The sequence below is a fragment of the Sorex fumeus genome, unplaced genomic scaffold (genome assembly GCF_029834395.1).
Source record: "Sorex fumeus unplaced genomic scaffold, SorFum_2.1 ptg000010l, whole genome shotgun sequence".
Taxonomy (NCBI): domain Eukaryota; kingdom Metazoa; phylum Chordata; class Mammalia; order Eulipotyphla; family Soricidae; genus Sorex; species Sorex fumeus.
In genome coordinates, this window is record NW_026606067.1 from 26,559,218 (window position 1) to 26,582,633 (window position 23,416).

Here is a 23,416-nt window from a genome sequence, read left to right on the forward strand (position 1 = left end):
TTAGTACAATATCTATACTTGAAATAAATATCACAAGATATTTTTGCATGACAAAAATCAGAGCAATAAAACCTTAATTAATATCAGAATTACCTCTCCAATAAGTGCATCAGTCCCATCTGGTTGATATACCCACACTTTGTCTTTATTTCCCCTCTCATAGGTTTCATATGGTGCCCCACTGGTGCGAGGAGTTATGGAAATAGCAGGGTCCTAGTAATAGAAAGAATAAGATTATAGGAAAACTGTTGACTTAGTAAATATTAAAGTTGCATGAACACATAAATCATTACCAAAATGATGACATATTTCTGTCCATGGTCATGCAAATCTTTAACAAATTCAGGAAGTCCTCTAAATGTATTATTGTCATAAGTAAAGTCTTTCTTGTTTTCCATGTAGTCAATATCTGTGACCTGTGTATCCTAAAAATTGACAAAGCATATTTTAATGAATTGCACTGAGAATACAAAACTTTACTGAATAGTTAATATCTGTAACTAAAAATTATAATTGATTTTAATTTCATTTATAATAAATGAATTCATTAAGGATTCAATAATATTATACAGTTACTTTTCTAATACCATAGTAAAACAACTTAAATAATTATTCACTATATATGCTATGACATATACACATTAAAATAAAAATAAAGAGGTGCCGGAGAGATAGCACAGCGGGTAGGGCGTTTGCCTTGCACATGGCCAACCCGGGTTCGATTCCCAGCATCCCATATGGTCCCCTGAGCACTGCCAAAAGTAACTTCTGAGTACAGAGCCAGGAGTAACCTCTGTGCATCGCCAGGTGTAACCCCAAAAACAAAAATAAAATAAAATAAAATAAAAATAAGGAATGTAGAAATTACACTGAACTTTTACAAAACTGAAATATATATGCTTTAAAAATAAAAAAATTAAAAATTATTTAAGTTTTTGTGGTTATTTTTTATATTTTTTATATTTTGTGGTAATTTTATTAAATAAAATTATTTAATTTATTTGGTGGTTCTCGGGAGATTGATAATTTTTTAAATTTTTTTATTTTATAAAGTAGTTCACAATATTTGATTATATTTAATATTCAAACACCAAGCCCACCACCATTACACCTTCCCACCACCAAATTTGAGATGTTTCCATGCCAAGCCCTAATCTCTATCCCAAAATACAACCAAAATGATATATTTTGTATTCTCTGTTATAAAAAGGGCTGGAGCAATAGCACAGCAGGTAGGGCATTTGCCTTGCATGCAGCCAACATGGCTGACCCAAGTTCGATTCCTCCGCCCCTCTCGGAGAGCCAAGCAAGCTACCGAGAGTATCTAGCCCGCGCGGAAGAGCCTGGCAAGCTACCCATGACATATTCGATATGCCAAACACAGTAACAACAAGTCTCATGATGGAGACGTTACTGGGCCCACTCGAGCAAACTGATGAACAACGGGAGGACCGTGATGATGATGAAAAATAAAAAATATTTGAAAACAGAATATAATTTTGTTCATCATTAACCATATATTCTATTTTAGTCCACTTAATCAGTCTCAATATTTTAAGTGAACATTGCATTGTGTTTGTCACAAGTGGAGAGTGGGGAGGCAGTTGGAATAGAGAAGGGAGTACTATGATAAGGAGAGTTGCCAATGATCACTCTGGACAAGAACTGAGTGCTGAAAGGAGTTAAAGGGAAAACATGATGACCTTTCAGTACTTGTTGCAAATGGCAATGCCCAAAAGCTAAGAGAGAGAGAGAGAGAGAGAGAGAGAGAGAGAGAGAGAGAGAGAGAAAGCACCTGTTATTGGGGCAGACTAGAAGGTGAGTGGCACAGGAAAGAAATAAGAGACTTTGGGGTGGGAAATGCACACTGGTGAAGGAATGGGCATTGGAGCATTGTATGAGTAAAACTCAATCTTAAACAACTTTGTAACTGTGTATCTCATGATGATTCAGTTAAAAAATAAACAAGAGAAATTTTTAAAAATTAATAAACTGTTAAATAATGGATGGTAGGAGAAAGGGTCAAGATGGCCAAGAAGAAGAAACTGTATGCATGCTTCTGTAATCCCAGAAAATTTTACAAAGAAATAGATCAATAGTACAGAAACCTACCTGGCACTCTTACAAAACCCTGGGCAAGGGACACAAAAAGACACCAGTATGTATTGAAGAAAAAGATGGTCACCCTTGTCCAGTATAGAGTAGCATGATTTAATAGAGAAAACATTTCTGAAATGAAGAATTTTGTCTTCGGGCACAAAGGGGTGGGTTACAATGAACGATAGAAACACAATCCTACAATATCATACTTATAAAAATGGATTAGTATGAAAGAAATTATGAGGCTACAAACAGGGTTTAGACACCAGCAGGCAATATCTTGGTGACCTCTCAACCTGCCTGATGGGTGCCATGTTAGTGACTAACTCTAAGAGCAAAATACTGAGAACTCTAGTTATCCATAGAACATAACTGAACTAGCTAGCTTGTGAGTCACTTATCATGATTACTTTCTTACTCTAGCAAACAAACAGATCTTTCCCTTCAGTCCGCAATCTCTGTCAGCCTACATGGTGTCACTCCTACCAGTAGTGTTCCCTTAGCACACAGTCAGAAATAAGCTCAGAGCACTTCCTGGTTTGGCTCAAAGCAAAGAAAACCCAAAAAATCACCTATAGATTTCCTTGTGAATAGGAAATTAAGAAGGAGTCATCACTTCTTAATGTATTCCTTAGCATCCTTGGAGATACTCTATGAAGGAATTCCCAGATTCATCTGAAACCCAAACAAACATTGACTCTATAGCCAGTTCCAAGTTTGTGTATCCAAGTCAGTACTTTTTCATCTTGGTATAAAGTTGACTGAGAAATCATAATATGGAGACCTCATCATCTCCAACCTTGCTCTAATTTTGAAAACAGTTAATAAATCAGTTAATAATGGGAACTTGTAACCGAGTACCACTGGTGACTATCAAACTCTTAATAAACTTGGTGAACTGGTTGCCCTAGAGCACTACAGTTTTGAAACATAGGACAATATCCCTAGGTTTATTTATTTATTTATTTATTTATAATGTGGATAGATCATCTCGAGGATGTTTAGGAACCAGGAATTTTTGAGATATACATCTACAAAGTCTCTTTCCCTTAAAACACATACCCCACTGCTTTGAACTATCTCCTTGCTCCCTACAACTGAATGTGACACTCTGGTGAAGTGTGTGGTGTTGGAATGTTTTGCTTGTTTTTGTTTTTGTTTTGGCATGAAACTCTGCCATTGTCAATATTGCAAACCATACTGTCTAAAATTAAAAGTAAAATGAGGAGATAATAGAAAGGTGATTTAAAAATACAGAAGTGGGCAAGAAAGACAGTACAGAAGAATGGGTTCTTGCCTTGAATGCATTTCATTCATTGCACCCCATATTGTCCTGAGACCACCAAGATTGATCTCTGAATGCAAAGCCAGGAGTAAGCCCTGAGTACCATCGAGTGTGACCCAAAACAAACAAAAATAATGAAGAGAAAATAAGATAAGTATTATACAATAGCAAAAGAAATAACCTCCTAGGGACAACAGAAAATACACAAGGGAACACCGATTAAACTAGGATGAACAGCTAGAGGAAGTCACAAAATAGCCTCAAATACAAGGGGAACAAAAGAAAATACACATCACTCAAGAAGAGAAAGGAATTATAGATATAATTACTACCTGAAGAGTCCCAGCTAAAAAGACCTTTCCTCCAAAATTTGAGGGAAAGTTTAGTACACTTAGATGAATAACAGGTGGATATATTTAGACAAGCATTCTAAATGCATGTAGCAGGAAATAAAGAACAGACTCCTGTTTAAAAAAAAAAAGTCAAATCCCAAAACTGAACAGAATTCTCATAGAAAAATGGCAACAATTTTTTCATATTAATAATTTCTCAACATGTTTTAGGCTAGAGATAAATGGTTAATGTCACAAGCCTTATACACAACTGACCCAAGTATGATCCCTGGCAACACATGGTTTTCTGAGCATCAGTGGATGCAGCCCTGGAAGTTCCCAAGGAATGCTACAGAGATCTCTAAGCAGCACTGTGGTGGCCCAGAACAACCTTGCCATCACAGGGCCTGAAAAACTGTTCCTCAGATTATAAATAATAATTTAGATTATAAATAATGATATATATGATGTAAATGTATATGTTAAATCATATCATTTGTGAATATGTTTGATATTTTGTGCAACAGATAACTTTCAATACATTTTTAAATGCCTTCATTTAACTTACATATGGAATACGAGCAGCCCGATTTCTTTGTACCACTTCTTTCACTACATCCAGTGACCCATAATTCCAGCGACTCAGTTGGAATCCAAGACTCCAATATGATGGCATTGCAGGTCGTCCAGTGAGCTTGAAATAAATAAATAAATGTTCCATTAAATCTAATGCATGTAAAATGCAGAAGAAATAATATTTTCCCATTATGTTGTCTCTGGGTGTTCACTAAGTTTAGCTACATATTTTATGTGTCCTGGATATTCTATTAGAAATTTGTTTTCACAATCACTTCTAATTTGTTGATCCACTTATCTGTGCAATATAGACTACTGGCTGAGGAAGTGTATTGTAATAAAAAGTAATTCTCAGATCATCCTTGACCATAGTACTTAGAGAGGAGACACAGAAGGAAAGAAATCAAAGGTGGTAGAAGAGAACAAGAAGTAATGGATTAACAGGCATCAAGGTTTCAATTATACCAGTTATGTGAGTGAGGAATATAGCCGTATATCCAAAACACAAATTAAACAGAACTGAAAACGTGAGATCTAACCACTGAAACTATGAAATTTGCCTGCAAAGGACATATGGGTGTTGAATGGAGGTTGGGATGAGAAGGAATCTGGAGGACTAGGAGAACTGGATGAGGGAAGGTTGTACTGCTTGCGGGATTGGTGTTAAATTATTGTCTGCCCAAAAAAAGCAAATTTGTAAATCATGGGTTTTTAAAATAAAACAATTATAAAATTGAATAAAAACTATAAAAACCTAAAAATTAAATAAAAACTAGCTATCACTTAAAGTATAGTACAATAATGGATATTTTTGTCAATGGGCATGAAAATCAAAGAAAATATTATAGCATCAAAGACATGAGAAAAGGAAATTCAACCACTATGTTACTACTTTCCTTTTTTTGTTTAAATAATATTTGTTTTCATTTTTAACTTCTTTATTATTTTTTTAATTTTCTACTAACAAAAAGAATGGACAAATTCTCTATACCTTTACCTAAATGGGGTCCAAATTTAACTAGTCATGTAAAAATGATGACACATGCAGTTATGAAAACAAATATATCTTTACAAATTAATTTAAATATATCACACATGTGTGTTTAAAATGTGATTCATGAAATAAAAGTAGGTCAAAACACATTTTATATAATAAATTTGAATCATACCTCTTGGTACTGTTGAACTACTTGTTCTGGAGTATCTCCTAGAAAGATGTAAAAATCCAGAATGCCACCAGTAACTCTGTAAGTTACTACTGGAGTAGGCTGGATGAAAACCTCTACAAAATAAAATTGCAAAAAACACATGTAAACAGTAAAAAGGTATGTAGTAGTACATTATTAATAGCCTATTTAATTTATTTAATATTAACTGTACATCTGAAATGATTTTTCTAAATAATTAAGAGAAAAATGTTGGAAATAGAATATAGAAAAAAATGAAGTGTCACCATTTATAAATTTTATTATACACGATTCCAGATTTTTTTTACAGTTTACGAAAGTACTGGAAATTGTATATCAACATATAAAGGATATGACCCTTTAAATTAAAAAGACTTCCTTATTAAAATATATTTGAATTATTTTATTGCATACATGCTAATAAATTACATTATTCAAAGTAACTTCTAAAATATTATGAATATTTTAAATTTAGTTTTACTATAAGTAAATTAGTAACTACCTGGATAGTTATGCAATAAGTTGCATGTAGAACATTATATATTTTTTATCATCAACGATATAAATATTAAATGTAGGATCCACAGAGATATTAATAAAAAACAAAAGATTTTATTATGCTTGTATGATAAACTAAAAACTTATTGCTTTCTAGTTCTTAATCCCCATATCAACCTGTTTTACTGTTATTTGTAGAAATGTTAAAAAACAAGTCTATAGAAATGAAACATTTTCTTCTCTATTTGTGTTTAAAGGAACTATTAATGGAAAACAAAGTGCCTATCACAACACATCCAACCATCCCCATAAGAAAAGCATTGGTATGCAAAAACCTACTCCTTGATTGCAAATTAAAAGTTGTTTATAATAATTTTAAAAGTTAATTTATTTACAAAAACTATAGAATTGGAATAAAAAACACAGTTAAAAATTTAATCTAATTAAATTAAAATTTAATTTCATTTAGATACATTGTTAGATAAATTTTTCTTACCCATTGCATTGCTGTTCATTAAGAAAACACCAAAGGACTTTCCAGAGGTATCTTCAATGCACATGAAAAATGTTTGATGGCCATATAAATTATTGTTATTCTATATGAAAAAATTAAAAACGTGACATGTAATCTACATTTAAATTTTATTCTTGTAGTCTACAAGTATACATCTATACTAATTTTCTCTTTGTCCCATATGAAGTAGTATAGCACAACCTTATTTTAATTATTGAATTGCTTTTATACATAGATATAATTTGTAATAACATATGCATTGCTATGGGCTGGAGCTATGGCACAGCCGTAGAGCATTTGCCTTGCGCGCAGCCACGCAGCCAGCCCAGCCAAGCCGGGCTGAATTCCTCCGCCCTTCTCAGAGAGCCCGGCAAGCTACTGAGAGTATCTTGCCCACACGGCAAAGCCTGGCAAGCTACCCATGACGTATTCAATATGCCAAACACAGTAACAAGTCTCAAAATGGGGACGTTACTGGGCCCACTCAAGAAACTTTATGAACAACGGGAGAACATTGACAGTTTATTTTATGCATTGCTATGAATAAATTATTCTGAATTTGTATTGTTCAAAGTGAACTGTAGCAAGTTCAATTATTCACAATAGTAATTTTAATCCATTATTGCTCATGCTTGGTCAGTGTCCTACAGAAAATTCAAAGATGATATATGCCACATATCAGTTTTACAGTGTGTTGGTGAGAGCTGGTAGTGGTTAGATACAAAATGGAAAAGACATTATAAGATGAGAGAAAAGAGCTTCGTTGGTTGATTGAATATGGAGGTTGAAAAGGAAAAATGTGTATAAAAATAGTTCTCAGCCTAGTATTTATTAAAATACTGATACTGTAAATAAAAATTGGTAGAATATTAATAATTATACACCAAATGACAATATTCAATGCAATTAAGTTATTAATTGGAGGAATGTATACTCATTATGTGGACACTTAAAATTAGAAACTACTGAGTAAAAGCAATTATCAATCAATATTTTAAGGGTATGGTCTTTTTGATGAATGATCTCACATTCCAGAACTATAGCACTGTAGCACTGTCCTCCCTTTCTTCATCGATTTGCCTGAGCAAGCACCAGTAACGTCTCCATTGTGAGACTTTTGTTACTGGTTTTTTTTTGCATATTGAATATGCCCCGGGGAGCTTGCCAGGCTCTGCTATGGGGATGGGATACTCTTGATAGCTTGCCGGGCTCTCTGAGAGGGGTGGAGGAATTGAACCTGTTGGCCACATGCAAGGCAAACGTCCTACCCTCTGTGCTATCACTCCACCCCTCCAGAAGTATATAAAAAATATATTTTACGTACTGTCCAGTGTACACTGTGGAAACAGTGACAGTAAAACAGGTAGGGTGCTGAGTGGGATTTGATCCCCAGCAACCATTATGACCCCAAACCTGGCATGAGCACAAAGCCATATGTAAACACTGAGAGCAGCCAGGTGTGCACCAAAAACTACTAACAAAAATGAAACAATAACTGATACACTGTGATGATTGACAGTAATATTTCACCTAGGTGTTAAACATAAACCCTAATTCTACACTGGGAGTTTAGGAGACAGTATTATAAGGTGAAACATAAAATCAGCAGTCAGTGGCTTATATAAACAATAAAGATGTTCATGTAAAATGTCTACAAATCAAACAAACTTCTATTTGCATTTTCAAAGAATACCTACATAGGAAAGAGGAAGATGGGAGTTAGATATACAGTGGGATGTACAATTGATGTATGTACTAATCATACAAAGTCATGTAAGACAGGTATTTGAATTATTTTGATAAAATGATTAGTCATTACTTGGTAATGACAAGGATTTTTGAAGAGTAGATGAAATTGGGGGTAGTAGTAAATTGGGGGTCAGATAGGCAACACAGCAGGTAAGGATCTTGCCCTGCACATGCCCAACACTAGTTTAATCCCTGGCACTATGTGTGGTCCCTAAAGCCCTATCATGAACTGATTCCTGAACAGAGAGTCAGGAATAAGCTCAAAGTACCACTGTGTGGTCCCCTAAAACACAAAATAAAAAGGTAAAACACTAAAAATTAAATAAAAAAATAAGCTGAAATTGGAAACATCTATTTAAGCAGTCAAAACAATTATAGGTATAGGTAATTTAGGACATTGTTATCAATCCCTAGCCCCAAAGTAAACAACTTCTGGATTAAGTATTGCTGATATCAAAAAATAGTTTGATTGACAATAAAATATGCTCCAGTTTTGTTATAACCAAAGGTAGTTGAAAGCAGAACTGATGGTGCAGGTGCTAGGAAGCTTGCCTTCCATGTAGCCCTTTAGGTTTCAATCCCAGTACTCTGAATATCTCCAGCCCAGAGTCAAGAAGAAGCCCTGAACACAGATGTCAGGTGTGGCCCCCAAGGCAAAACCAACAACAAAACAAACAAGAAAAACCAACAACAATAAAAGTGGTTCCTTACGTCACCAGGTAGTTGATCACGGGTGAAAATAGGCCATGTTTTCCAGTATAGATCATGACGAAACCTCTTATGAACATGTTCTCCAAGTCCATACATGTATTCACTGGGGAGTCTGGTTGATATCTGTAGGTACTGGTCAGAGTACACAAGGGGGCCAACGCTAGTGTCAAACCTGTGCATGAAAGAAAGAAGCAGTTTGCCTATATGGATCAAATGTTTTTCAGAAAACAGGTCTCTGCTAGCATCTCTCACTACTTCATTCTGAGTATATCAATTCATTTATTGGAAATCAGGAACTATACTATACCGAAGAATAGTATAACTAGCACATATATTCCATATTTATACACATTTTATCCACAGTATATAAAATTTATTTATCATTATAATCTTCAGAAACAAGTACACTCACCACTTTATGGAAGGAGACATTCTTTCTGGAAATGTCATGAGTAGTAGCAACAAGATTAAACGACTAGTCACTTATATGTAAGTAAATGTAAAATAAAAGGGTTACTTACAAAACTTTTTTATTGCTTTTTCTAGAAACTTGTATGTTAAATGGATTTTCAGTAATTTTCACATCATACAATGTATTAGAAGCCGGGGGTCCTGAAAAGTCTTTTACAAACTGATGAGGAACTTCAAATCTTTTATTATTTGGATCAGTAATCTGTAAATTTTGAACAAATAAGCATCAGTTGGTTCAAAAGTATTATTTGTGTTTAATCTATGTTGCAATAAGTACAAATTAAGTACAAATTAAAAATAGTAAGCTATAAACTTAGTAATTCCATAGATTTGCTATTAATATAGTCATAAGCTTGATTTTAATCTTATTCAGAGATTCTACCCCATAAATTGTATATATTGAAAAATTAAATAGAATATACTGATTTATGAAAGTACCATGTATAAATATTTTGTGAAATCATTGCAATTTTAGTAAATATTTACTGATGGATCTAGATATTACTATCCTTATTGTCTTTCAGTTAACCCCATTGGAAATCCTATGAGGATGTAGATAGTGTAACAGTAATCTTATATCAAACTTTAAATTAAACCATTAAAATTATTAAATATCAGTGCCCGGTCTTCTTCCTCCCCCAGGTCAGTCAGTATTTGAACCCAGGACTTGGCTTTCTCTGAGTACATGCCCCAGGGGTTCTCTAGGACTCTGGGATGCTCACCAATCCTGAGCCTCTTCCTGTTCATCCCCAACACTGTGCCGAGTCTTCTTCCTCCCCCAGGTTGTACTACCCCCACACACCAGGTACCCGTAGGGGGCATGGCCTTTTCAGAAGTGGGCATGGTTTCTGCGGGAGTGGGTGTGGCTTAATTTTGGACCAGCGGATGTTCACACAGCCATAGCTAATTTACTCATACGCAGCAATCTCGTGTAACATCTGACTCTCCATACCTCCACACCAACATGAAGACAACGCAAATCCCCATGAAGAGGGGAGGGTGATGAAAAGGGTCCAGAAGCCTCAGTAGGTACTACTCACCTATGGGACCTCTCTGAGAAAGAATTCAGATATGAAGTAATGATGATGTTCGATGAACTCAATGAAACAGTGAGACAGATATCCAGAAAATTAAAGGAGGACATGAAAGAAACAATTGAGAAAATATGGGAAGAAATGAGAGCAGAAATTGGAAAGCTAGGCACAGAAATGTCACTAATAAAAGTTTCAATAGATAGAATAAAAAACTCAGTCTGTGCCATCAGTGGTAGAATGGCCACAGCTGAAGACAGAATCAGTGAGCTGGAAGATCAGCAGCACGAAGCCAACAAGCAACAACAAACAATGGCAAGAGACCTCAAAACAGCTATAGGGTGGATCAGAGACTTAGAGATGATTACAAGAAGAAAAAAGATAGAACCATTGGAGTACGAAAAGGTGAGGGAAACAATCCCAATGAAAAAGCTAGGGTTAAACAAATCATTGCTGAAAAGTTCCAGAGCTGGACAATGCAGGCATCCAGATTCAAGGAGCCCAAAGGGTACCAGCTAAAAGAGACCTTAACAACAAAACTCCTAGACATATCATCGTTAGAATGATGGATACCACGGAGAGGGAAACAATACTGCAAGCAGCTAGGTCAAAGAAGGAAATCACATACAAAGGAGCACCCCTTAGAATCACAGCAGACCTATAAGAGGAAACCCACCAAGCCCGAAGGCAATGGTGGAATATAGTGAAAAATGAACACTTCACCAAGAATACTTTATCCGGCTAAATTCTCACTCAAACTCGAAGGAACTCTATACTATTTTGTGGATAAACAACAGCTCAGGAACATCATAGACTCAAAACCAAACCTAAAAGAAGGGCTAAAAGGGCTGCTGAAAGGCAAGACAAACCACTGCAAGTACAACAAACACTTACAGAAAGATGACACAAAACCCGATAACAATAATCTTTCTCAATGTCAATGGTCTAAATTCACCAATGAAGAGACATAGAGTGGCAAAATGGATTCAGAGACAGAACCCAACATTCTGCTGCCTACAAGAAACTCATCTCAACAGTCAGGGCAAACACAGACTCAAAGTTAGAGGATGGAAAACAATGCTGCAAACTAAATCTCGCTCAAAAAACCTTGGGTGACCATAGTAGTATCTGACAACATCAATTTCAGGTTGAAAAAGGTTAGAAGGTACAGGGTGGGCCATTTTCTACTTATCAAGAGATACGTACAACAGGAAGAAATCACACTCTTAAATGTATACGAACCTAATGAGGGAACAGCTAAATATATAAAGCACCAGCTAAACAGATTTTAAGGAGGATATTGCTAGCAAAACAATAGTAGCTGGAGACTTCAACATCGCCTTACCAACTCTGAATAGATCAACAAGAACAAAACTCATCAGGAAAACATTGGCTTTGAAGGAACAAATAGAAGAGAGAGTGCTTATAGACTTATAAAGGGTTTAACACCACAAAAAGAAAGAATACACATTCTTCTCCAGTGCACACGGAACATTTTCCCAAATAGACCATGTGCTTGGCCACAAAACATACCTCAATAAAATCAGAAAGATAGAAATAGTACCAACAATATTTTCAGACCACAGTGCAATGAAGATAGAAGTGAATCACACACAGACATGGAGAAACATATCGGACAACTGAGTCAGGAAGGAAGTCAGGAAGAAATCAAAAGATACCTGGAAAACAAATGAGAATGAAGACATGAGCTACCAGATCCTATGATTGCAGCTAAAGCCATGATAAGAGGAAAATTTATATCTCTGAAAGAATTTGTCAGGAAGGAAGAAAGGGCCCACATAAACAACTTGACCTCACAGCTCAAGATCATAGAAAAGGACCAACCCAAACCAGGCAGAAGGAAAGAGATCATAAAACTTAGAGCAGAAATCAATGACAAGGAAATAAAAAAAAAATCCGAAAGATCAATGAAACCAAGAGCTGGTTCTTCAAGAAAATGAACAAGATAGATAAACCACTAGCAAGACTCACAAAGAAAGAGAGAGAGAGAGAACCCTAATAAACCGAATCAGAAATGAGAAGGAGGATATAACAACAGAAACCAAAGAAATTCAAAAGATCTTCAGAGACTACTTTGAAAGTCTGTATGCCACGAAACAAGAGAATCTAGAAGAAATGGATAAATTCCTGGATTTCAATAATCTCCCAAGGCTGAATCAAGAAGATCTAGAGTATCTAAATTGTCCTATTAATATAAGGGAAATTGAAATCATAATCAAAAGTCTTCCAAAAACAAAAGTCCAGGTCCAGAGTGATTCACTAGCAAATTTTTCCAGACATTTAAATAGGACCTACTGCCAGTTCTTTTCAAAATTTTACAGGAAATGGAATAAATAGAAACTATCCCAAACAGTTTCTGTGAAGCCCATATCTCTCTAATACCAAAAGGAAACAATGACACCACAAGAAAAGAAAAATACGAAACAGCCCCTAGACAGCCGGTTTTCAACCCCTGATCCGCGTGGGACGGGCACAGAGGCCCAGCTCTGGGCAACAAAGCTGAACGGCTCCAATTCCAACAGGTACAGCCCGCCCCCAAGGGCCTGGGTTCCTCTCTGGGCACGCGCAGCTAGAAACCGCCCCTAGACAGCCGGATTTCAACCCCTGATCCGCGTGGGACGGGCACAGAGGCCCAGCTCTGGGCAACAAAGCTGAACGGCTCCAATTCCAACAGGTACAGCCCGCCCCCAAGGGCCTGGGTTCCTCTCTGGGCACGCACAGCTAGAAACAGCCCCTAGACAGCCGGTTTTCAACCCCTGATCCGCGTGGGACGGGCACAGAGGCCCAGCTCTGGGCAACAAAGCTGAACGGCTCCAATTCCAACAGGTACAGCCCGCCCCCAAGGGCCTGGGTTCCTCTCTGGGCACGCACAGCTAGAAACAGCCCCTAGACAGCCGGTTTTCAACCCCTGATCCGCGTGGGACGGGCACAGAGGCCCAGCTCTGGGCAACAAAGCTGAACGGCTCCAATTCCAACAGGTACAGCCCGCCCCCAAGGGCCTGGGTTCCTCTCTGGGCACGCACAGCTAGAAACAGCCCCTAGACAGCCGGTTTTCAACCCCTGATCCGCGTGGGACGGGCACAGAGGCCCAGCTCTGGGCAACAAAGCTGAACGGCTCCAATTCCAACAGGTACAGCCCGCCCCCAAGGGCCTGGGTTCCTCTCTGGGCACGCGCAGCTAGAAACCGCCCCTAGACAGCCGGTTTTCAACCCCTGATCCGCGTGGGACGGGCACAGAGGCCCAGCTCTGGGCAACAAAGCTGAACGGCTCCAATTCCAACAGGTACAGCCCGCCCCCAAGGGCCTGGGTTCCTCTCTGGGCACGCGCAGCTAGAAACAGCCCCTAGACAGCCGGTTTTCAACCCCTGATCCGCGTGGGACGGGCACAGATGCCCAGCTCTGGGCAACAAAGCTGAACGGCTCCAATTCCAACAGGTACAGCCCGCCCCCAAGGGCCTGGGTTCCTCTCTGGGCACGCGCAGCTAGAAACAGCCCCTAGACAGCCGGTTTTCAACCCCTGATCCGCGTGGGACGGGCACAGAGGCCCAGCTCTGGGCAACAAAGCTGAACGGCTCCAATTCCAACAGGTACAGCCCGCCCCCAAGGGCCTGGGTTCCTCTCTGGGCACGCACAGCTAGAAACAGCCCCTAGACAGCCGGTTTTCAACCCCTGATCCGCGTGGGACGGGCACAGAGGCCCAGCTCTGGGCAACAAAGCTGAAAGGCTCCAATTCCAACAGGTACAGCCCGCCCCCAAGGGCCTGGGTTCCTCTCTGGGCACGCGCAGCTAGAAACAGCCCCTAGACAGCCGGTTTTCAACCCCTGATCTGCGTGGGACGGGCACAGAGGCCCAGCTCTGGGCAACAAAGCTGAACGGCTCCAATTCCAAACAGGAGACATTCCCAACTCCTCGCCCAGTGCCAGGGACTCTTTCTGGAGCCGCGGCCGCTAACGCGGCCGCGAAATATTTTCTCACTACATATGCCATAGGAACCATAAGCTAACTTTTTACATGGAAACTTCTCTATTTTAGCTCAGCCACTAGAAACACAGTTGCCAATAACTCATAAGCCTATCTTAACTCACACTGCATATCAAAGCAGAATAGTAACACTGAACGTGAAGGACTAAACCACACCTCTCACAATGGTAAAGCAACGCAAAAGCCCACCAAACATTCATATTGAAGAGTCTAGCCCAGATGACACCAACAGTACTGTAGTGTTAGACAACCTCTCTGACAAGGAATTCAGAAGGGAGCTACTTAGGATGCTTAGGGAATTAAAAGAAACAATGGAAAGCAATGCCAGTAGAAGACAAGAGGATCTGAAGGCAGAAATGAGGAAAATGCAATCGGAAATGTCAGACCTGAAAAATCTCGTAGGCGAATTGAAAAGCTCAGTGGAAGGCCTCAGCAGCAGAGTAACAGCTGCTGAGAACAGAATCAGTGAGCTCGAAGATGAAGTTCAGAGACTCTCCAGAAAAGAGCAGAAAATGGAAAAGAGACTCACAATTCGGGAACAGATGGCAAGAGAAGATCGTGATGAAGCCAAGAGGGGTAACATAAGAATTATTGGAGTCCCAGAGGGACAGGAAGAAAACCTCGATGAAGAAGAAACTGTCAAAATCATCATTGCTACAACATTTCCAGAGCTGAAGAAAACTTGTGACCACATTCAGGAGGCCCGAAGGGTACCAGCTAGAAGAAATCCGAATAAAAATACCCCAAGACACATTATGATCAAAATGACCAAAACCTTAGACAGAGACAAAATTCTGAAAGCAGCAAGATCGAAGAAAGAAATCTCTTACAAAGGAGCATCCTTAAAATTCACAGCTGATTTTTCTGATGAAACCCTCATGGCCCGAAAACAGTGGTGGGACATAGTGAAAAAACTCAATGAAATAAATGCCTCCCCCAAAATACTTTTCCCAGCAAGACTCTCATTCATAATAGAAGGAACAACACACAGTTTCACAGACAAACAACAGCTCAGGAACTTCATAGACTCAAAACCATGGTTACAAGAACAACTAAATGGGCTACTTTAAGGCAAGAAAGGCCCCTCAAATACACCAAACTTTAACAGAACAATGGGACAAAATCCCATAACAATAATCTCTCTCAATGTCAATGGGCTAAACGCACCAATTAAAAGACATAGAGTGGCAGGATGGATTAGAAAATTGAACCCAACATTCTGCTGCCTGCAAGAAACGCATCTCAATAGTCAAAGCAAACACAGACTCAGAGTCAAAGGCTGGAAAACAATCCTACAGGCAAACAGCTCCCATAAAAAAGCTGGGGTAGCCATCCTTATATCAGACCACATCGATTTCAGAGTGAGGAAGGTCATAAGAGACAGTGAAGGCCATTTCTTATTCATCAGAGGATCTGTACAACAGGAAGAACTTACAATAATAAATGTATATGCACCTAATGAGAGACCAGCAAAGTACTTAAAACAACTACTCATAGATTTGGAAAAAGACATCAATAGCAACACAATACTAGTGGGAGACTTCAACACTGCTTTGTCACCTCTTGATAGATCAACCAGACTCAAGCTTAGCAAGGACATACTTCATTTGAGGGAAACAATGGAAGAAAGGGACTTAGTAGATATATACAGGACACTTCATCCTCAAAAAGCTGAATACACATTCTTCTCAAGCGTCCATGGAACATTCTCCAAGATAGACCACATGCTGAGTCACAAAACATGCCTCCATAAAATGAAGAAGGTAGAGATTGTATCAACAATCTTCTCAGACCATAATGCGCTGAAATTAGAAGTAAATCACACACAAAAACAGAAAACTAAATCAAACACCTGGAAATTAAACAGTGCACTATTGAACAACGAGTGGATTAGACAGGAAATCAAAGAGGAAATCAAAAGATTCCTAGAAACGAATGAAAATGAGAACACGAGTTACCAAAACTTATGGGACACAGCAAAGGCTGTGTTAAGAGGAAAGTTTATAGCTCTACAAGCATTCCTCAGGAAGGAGGAGCGAGCACACATAAGTAACCTAACCTCACAGCGTAAGAGCTTGGAGAAGGACCAAAAAAAGGAGCACAACCCGAACAGGAGAAAGGAAATAATAAAACTCAGAGCAGAGATTAACGAGATGGAAACCCAAAAAACAATCCGAAAGATCAATGAAACCAAGAGCTGGTTCTTCGAGAAAATTAACAAGATCGATAAGCCTCTAGCAAAACTCACAAAGAAAGGGAGAGAGAAAACCCTAATAAACCGAATCAGAAATGAAAAGGGGGTCATTACAACAAAAACCACAGAAATTCAGAGGATCCTCAGGGAGTACTTTGAGAAGCTTTATGCCACGGAACATCAAAACCTCGAGGAAATGGATAAATTCCTAGACTCCTACAGACTACCAAGGCTGAACCAAGAAGACCTGGAATACCTGAACAGACCTATCACCATCAAGGAAATTGAAATGGTAATAAAAAGTCTCCCCAAGCACAAAAGTCCTGGCCCGGATGAATTCACTAGTGAATTCTTCCAAATCTTTAAAGAGGACTTACTCCCAATGCTCTTTAAGCTTTTCCACGAAATTGAAATATCAAAAACACTTCCGAACAGTTTCTACGAAGCAAATATCACACTGATACCAAAAGCAGACAGAGATACCACAAACAAAGAGAATTACAGGCCGATATCCCTGATGAACACAGATGCAAAGATCCTCAACAAACTACTAGCAAATAGAATCCAACTACTCATCAAAAAGATCATACACCATGACCAAGTAGGATTCATCCCAGGGATGCAAGGATGGTTTAACATTCGGAAATCAATCAACATAATACACCATATCAACAAAAGAAAAGATAAAAAGCATATGATCATATCAATAGATGCAGAGAAAGCATTTGATAAGATCCAGCACCCCTTTATGATGAAAACCCTAGCCAAAATGGGTATAGAGGGGACCTTCCTCAACATAATTAAAGCCATCTACCACAAGCCTACAGCAAGCATCATCCTCAATGGGGAAAAACTGAGAGCCTTCCCTCTAAGATCAGGGACGAGACAGGGATGCCCACTCTCTCCACTGCTGTTCAATATAGTACTGGAAGTACTTGCAATAGCGATTAGGCAGGAAAAAGATATTAAGGGCATTCAGGTAGGAAAGGAAGAAATCAAGCTCTCACTATTCGCAGATGATATGATACTCTACTTAGAGAACCCAATAACTTCCACCAAAAAACTCCTAGAAACAATAGACTCGTATAGTAAAGTTGCAGGTTATAAAATCAATACCCAAAAGTCCATGGCTTTCCTATACGCAAACAGTGAGAGAGAAGAAAGCAACATGAAAAAAACAATCCCGTTCACAATTGTGCCCCAGAAAATCAAGTACCTAGGAATCAGCTTAACTAAGGAAGTAAAGGACCTGTACAAAGAAAACTACAAAATGCTACTTCAGGAAATAAAAGAGGACATGAGGAAATGGAAAGATATCCCCTGCTCATGGGTCGGGAGACTTAACATTGTCAAAATGGCAATACTACCAAAAGCATTGTATAAATTCAATGCAATCCCTATAAGGATACCCATGACATTCTTCAAAGAAATGGAGCAAACACTCCTGAAATTTATATGGAACAATAAGCCCCCACGAATAGCTAAAGCAATTCTTGGGAAAAAGAAAATGGGAGGAATCAACCTCCCGAACTTCAAACTGTACTACAAAGCAGTAATAATTAAAACAGCATGGTACTGGAACAAAGGCAGAACTGCAGACCAATGGAACAGGGTTGAATACACTGACATCTCTCCTCAATCATATGCTCATCTAATCTTTGATAAAGGTGCAAGTAATGTGAAGTGGAGTAAGGAAAGCCTCTTTAATAAATTGTGTTGGCATCACTGGATGGCTACATGCAAAAAAATAGGCTCAGAACTCTGCCTAACACCATGTACAAAAGTAAGATCAAAATGGATTAAAGACCTCAACATCAGACCAGAAACCATAAGGTACATTGAAGATAAAGTTGGCAAAACCCTCCATGACATTGAAGCTAATGGTATCTTCAAAGATGCCACGCCACTGGCCGAGCAAGTGAAAACAGAGATAGATAAATGGGACTATCTTAAACTAAGAAGCTTCTGCACCTCCAAAGAAACAGTGACCAAAATACAAAGACAGTCTACAGAATGGGAAAGGATATTCACCGAATACACATCTGACAAGGGGTTGATATCCAGGATATACAAAATACTGGTTAAACTCCACAAGAAGAAAACATCCAACCCCATCCAAAAATGGGGCAATGAAATGAACAGAAACTTTCTCAAAGAAGAAATCCGAATGGCAAAAAAGCACCTGAGAAAATGCTCTACATCATTAATCATCAGGGAGATGCAGATCAAAACCACAATGAGATACCATCTCACACCTCAGAGACTAGCCCACATTCAAAAGAACAAAAGCAACCGATGCTGGCGTGGATGTGGCGAGAAAGGGACACTCCTTCACTGTTGGTGGGAATGTCCACTGGTTCAGCCCTTCTGGAAAACAGTATGGACGATTCTCAAAAAATTAGAAATTGAGCTCCCATTTGACCCAGCAATACCACTCCTGGGAATATATCCCAGAGAGGCAAAAATGTATAATCGAAGTGACATCTGCACTTGTTTGTTCATTGCAGCACTCTTTACAATAGCCAGAAACTGGAAGAAACCCGAGTGCCCAAGAACAGATGACTGGTTAAAGAAACTTTGGTACATCTACACAATGGAGTACTATGTAGCTGTTAGAAAAGATGAAGTCATAAAATTTACATACAAGTGGTACAATATGGAAAGTATCATGCTAAGCGAAATGAGTCAGAAAGAGAGGGATAGACATAGAAAGATTGCATTCATCTGGGGGATATAAAGTAACAAAGTATGAGATTAATACCCAAGAATAGCTGAGATCAGCACCAGGAGGATTACTCCATAACTTAGAGGCCAGCCGGGTATCCTAGAGGAAAGGGCAGTTCAGATAGAGAAGGGAGCACCAAATAAAGGATGTTTGGAGGATCCTCCCAGGAGGGGAGATGCATGTCGAAAGTAGACTATGGACTGAACATGTTTGCCACTCAATGCCTCTTTTGCAGACCACAACACCCAAAAGGAGAGAGAGAACACAGGGGATTGCCCTGCCACAGAGACAGGGGGGATGGGGGGATGGGGGTGGGAGGGATATTATCCATGGTGGTGGAAAATGGGCACTGGTGGAGGGATGGGTATCTGATCATTGTATAATTGAAACCAAAGCACAAAAAATTGTAAATCTACAACTTTAAAAAAAATAAAATACAATAAAGGGGGAAAAAAAAAAGAAAAGAAAAATACAAGTTTGTATCCCTGATGAACACGGATGTGAAGATTCTCAACAAAATACTAGAAAATAGAATTCAACAACTCATCAAAAAGATCATACAACATGACCATGTGGGATTCATCCGGGGATGCCAGGATGGTTTGATATTCGGAAATCAATCAACATAATCCATCATATCAACAAAAGAAAAGATAAAAACAATATGATCATATCAATAGATGCAGAGAAAGCATTGGGCAAGATCCAGCACCCGTTTATGATGAAAACCCCTCTCCAAAATGGGTATGGAGGGGACTTTCCTAAATATAGTTAAAGCCATTTACCACAAGCCTATAGCAAGCACCATCCTCAATGGGGAAAAACTGAGAGCCTTCCCTCTGACACCAGGGATGAGTCAAAGATGCCCAATCTCTCCACTTCTGTTCAATATACTACTGCAAGTACTTGCTATAGCGGTTAGGCAAGAAAAAGATATTTAGGGCATTCAGGTAGAAAAAAAGAAATTACGCTCTCACTATTCGCAGAGATGACACTATACTTAGATAACCCAAAAACCTCTACCAAGAAACTCCTAAAAACAATAGACTTGTATCATAAAGTTGCAGGCTATAGAATGAATACCCAAAAGTCCATGGTTTTTCTAATTTTCAAATAGTGAAAGAGGAGAAAGTGACCTGAAGAAAACAATCCCGTTCACAACTGTGCCCCAGAAAATCAAATACTTAGGTATCAACTTAACTAAGGAAGTAAAAGACCTGTAAAAAAACTACAAAATGCTACTTCAGGAAATAAAAGAGGACAAGAGAAAATGGAAAGACATCCCCTGCTCATGGATCAGGAGAATTAACATTGTCAAAATGACAATACTTCCCAAACCATTGTACAAATTCAATCTATCACTATAATGATACCCATGAAATTCTTCAAAGAAATGGAGCAAACACTCCTGCTATTCATATGGAACAACAAACACACAGAAATAGTTAAAGCAATTCTTGGTAAAAATAAAATGGAAGGAATCAACTTCCCTAAAATCAAACTCTACCACAAAGCAGTGATAATTAAAACAGCATGGTACAGGAACAAAGGCAGAGCTGCAGACCAATGGAACAGGGTTGAATATACTGACATCTACCCCCAAACATATGATCATCAAATCTTTGATAAGGGAGAAAAAAAAATAAAGTAGATCAAGGAAAGCCTCTAACAAATTGTGCTGGCAAAACTTAACAGCTACATGGTTTAAAAAATGGACTCAGATCTCTACCAAACACCATGTACAAAAGTAAAATCAAAATGGATTAAAGACCTCAACATCAGACCAGAATCCATAAGGTACATTGAAGACAAGGCTGGCAAAACCCTCCACCGAATTGAAGCTAACGGTATCTTCAAAGATGTCATGCCACTGGCCAAGCAAGCGAAAACAGAGATAGACAAATGGGATTATCTTAAACTAAAAAGCCTCTGCACCTCAAAAGAGACAGCGACCATAATACAAAGACTGTCTACAGAATGAGAAAGGATATTCACCCAATACCCATCCTACAAGGGGTTGATATCTATGATATACAAAGTACTGGTTGAACTCCACAAGAAGACAAGATCCAACCCCATCAAATAACGGGGCAACAAAATGAACAGAAATATTCTCAAAGAAGAAATCCGAATGGCAAAAAAGGCACATGAGAAAATGCTCTACATCATTCATCATCAGGAAGATGCAGATCAAAACAACAATGAGATGTCATGTCACACCATAGAGACTGGCCCTCATCCAAGAGAACAAAAGCAACCAGTGTTGGCCCAGATGTGGCAAGAAGGGGACCCTTCTTCACTGCTGGTGGGAATGCCGACTAGTTCAGCCCTTTTGGAAAACAGGATGGACGATTCTCAAAAATTAGAAATTGAGTTCCCATTTGACTCAACAATACCACTTCTGGGAATATATCCCGAAGAGGCAAAATAGTACAGTCAAAATGACCTCTGCACTTCTTTGTTCATTGGTGCACTATTCACAATAGGCAAAATCTGGAAAAAACCTGAGTTCCCGAGAACAGATGACTGGTTAAAGAAACATTGGTACATCTACACAATGGAGTACTATGCAGCTGTTAGAAAATATGAAGTCTTGAAATTTACATACAAGTGGTACTACTTGCAAAGTATCATGCTAAGTGAAATGAGACAGAAAGAGAGGGACAGAAATAGAAAGATTGCATTCATCTGAGGAATATAAAGTAACAAAATAGGAGACTAACACCCAAGAATAGCCAAGATAAGTGTACCAGGAGGTTCACTCCATGGCTTGGAGGCCAGCTGCACATGCTAGGGGAAAAGACAGTTCAGATAGAGAAGGGAGCACCAATTAAAGGTTGTTGGAGGATCCTCCCAGGATGGGAGATGCATGCTGAAAGTAGACTATAGACCTAACATGATTGCCACTCAATGCCTCTTTTTGCAAACCACAGAACCCAAAATAAGAAAGAGAACAAAAGGGAATGCCCTGCCTCAGAGGTGGGGTGGAATGAGGGGGGATATGTGGGTGGGAGGGATACTGGGATCATTGGGGGTGGAGAATGGGCACTGGATAAGGGATGGGTACTCGATCATTTTATAACTGAAATACAAGCACTAAAATTTCTAAGTCTACAAATGTAAAAAAAATAGTAATAAAAAAGATAGAATTAGTAAATATCTTTGAATATTCTCTCAGGGCTTTTCATTAAATTGCTTACATGTACTCTATTATTACATTTTCAAAGTATCTACCAGAGGTATAATTCCTTATGTTACATTTAGCAAACTCAAAAGTCACCTGTCTAATTAGGCCTTTAATCATGAAATATTTTTTATTTAGAGGGAAAATGTCTCTGCAGGTAATGGATGTACTCATAACAAGTATTGTTTTTTAATAAAAATTCTGATAAAAGAAAAGATAGGGGATGGAACGATAGCACGGTGGCTAGGGCATTTGCCTTGCATGTGGCCAATCCAGGTTCGATTCTCAGCATCACATATGGTCTTCCAGCACTGCCAGGATTAAATCCTGAGTACAAAGCCAGAAGGAACCCCTGTGTTTCAGTTGGTGTGACCCAAAAAAGCAAAAAGAAAGAAAGAAAGAAAGAAAGAAAGAAAGAAAGAAAGAAAGAAAGAAAAGAGAAAGACAAACCTTGAACCGAAAACGATTTGGTGTCTGACTTTGGGTTGTGAGGAGAAGACTGTTAATATCATCACCAAATATTGTAGGTGCAGATCTTCTTTTTAAATGAGCTTCAACATCTTAAAGAGATAAAAAAAAATCTGTAGTAACTGATTACTTTAATCATAATTATCAATAGTTATTATTGTCTTTTACATTTTATAACTGAATTGGCTTCACTACAAATAAGTTAATTTTTATTTTCAAGATATTCTGAAAAAAATCAATGTAACCAATTAGAGTATTCTTTTGTTTGTTTCTTTGAAGCCACACCTGGCTTCATTCAGAACATTATTCTGGCTCTGACCATCAGAAAATGACCCCTGGTGGTCTCTGAGGATCATACAGGGTGCCAAGGATGGACCCCGATTGAGTGAC

General features: G+C 38.5%; 1 protein-coding gene across 1 annotated transcript in view; it reads right to left on the reverse strand.

The window, feature by feature from the left end:
* The window catches only part of SI (sucrase-isomaltase), a 118,093-nt gene that overhangs the window by 84,921 nt on the left and 9,756 nt on the right, over window positions 1–23,416 (reverse strand). Inside the window, 8 exon segments of the mRNA XM_056110559.1 lie at window positions 94–213; window positions 294–425; window positions 4,286–4,411; window positions 5,463–5,575; window positions 6,475–6,574; window positions 8,953–9,124; window positions 9,474–9,625; window positions 23,009–23,118. Coding sequence (XP_055966534.1) covers window positions 94–213; window positions 294–425; window positions 4,286–4,411; window positions 5,463–5,575; window positions 6,475–6,574; window positions 8,953–9,124; window positions 9,474–9,625; window positions 23,009–23,118 — 1,025 coding nt within the window.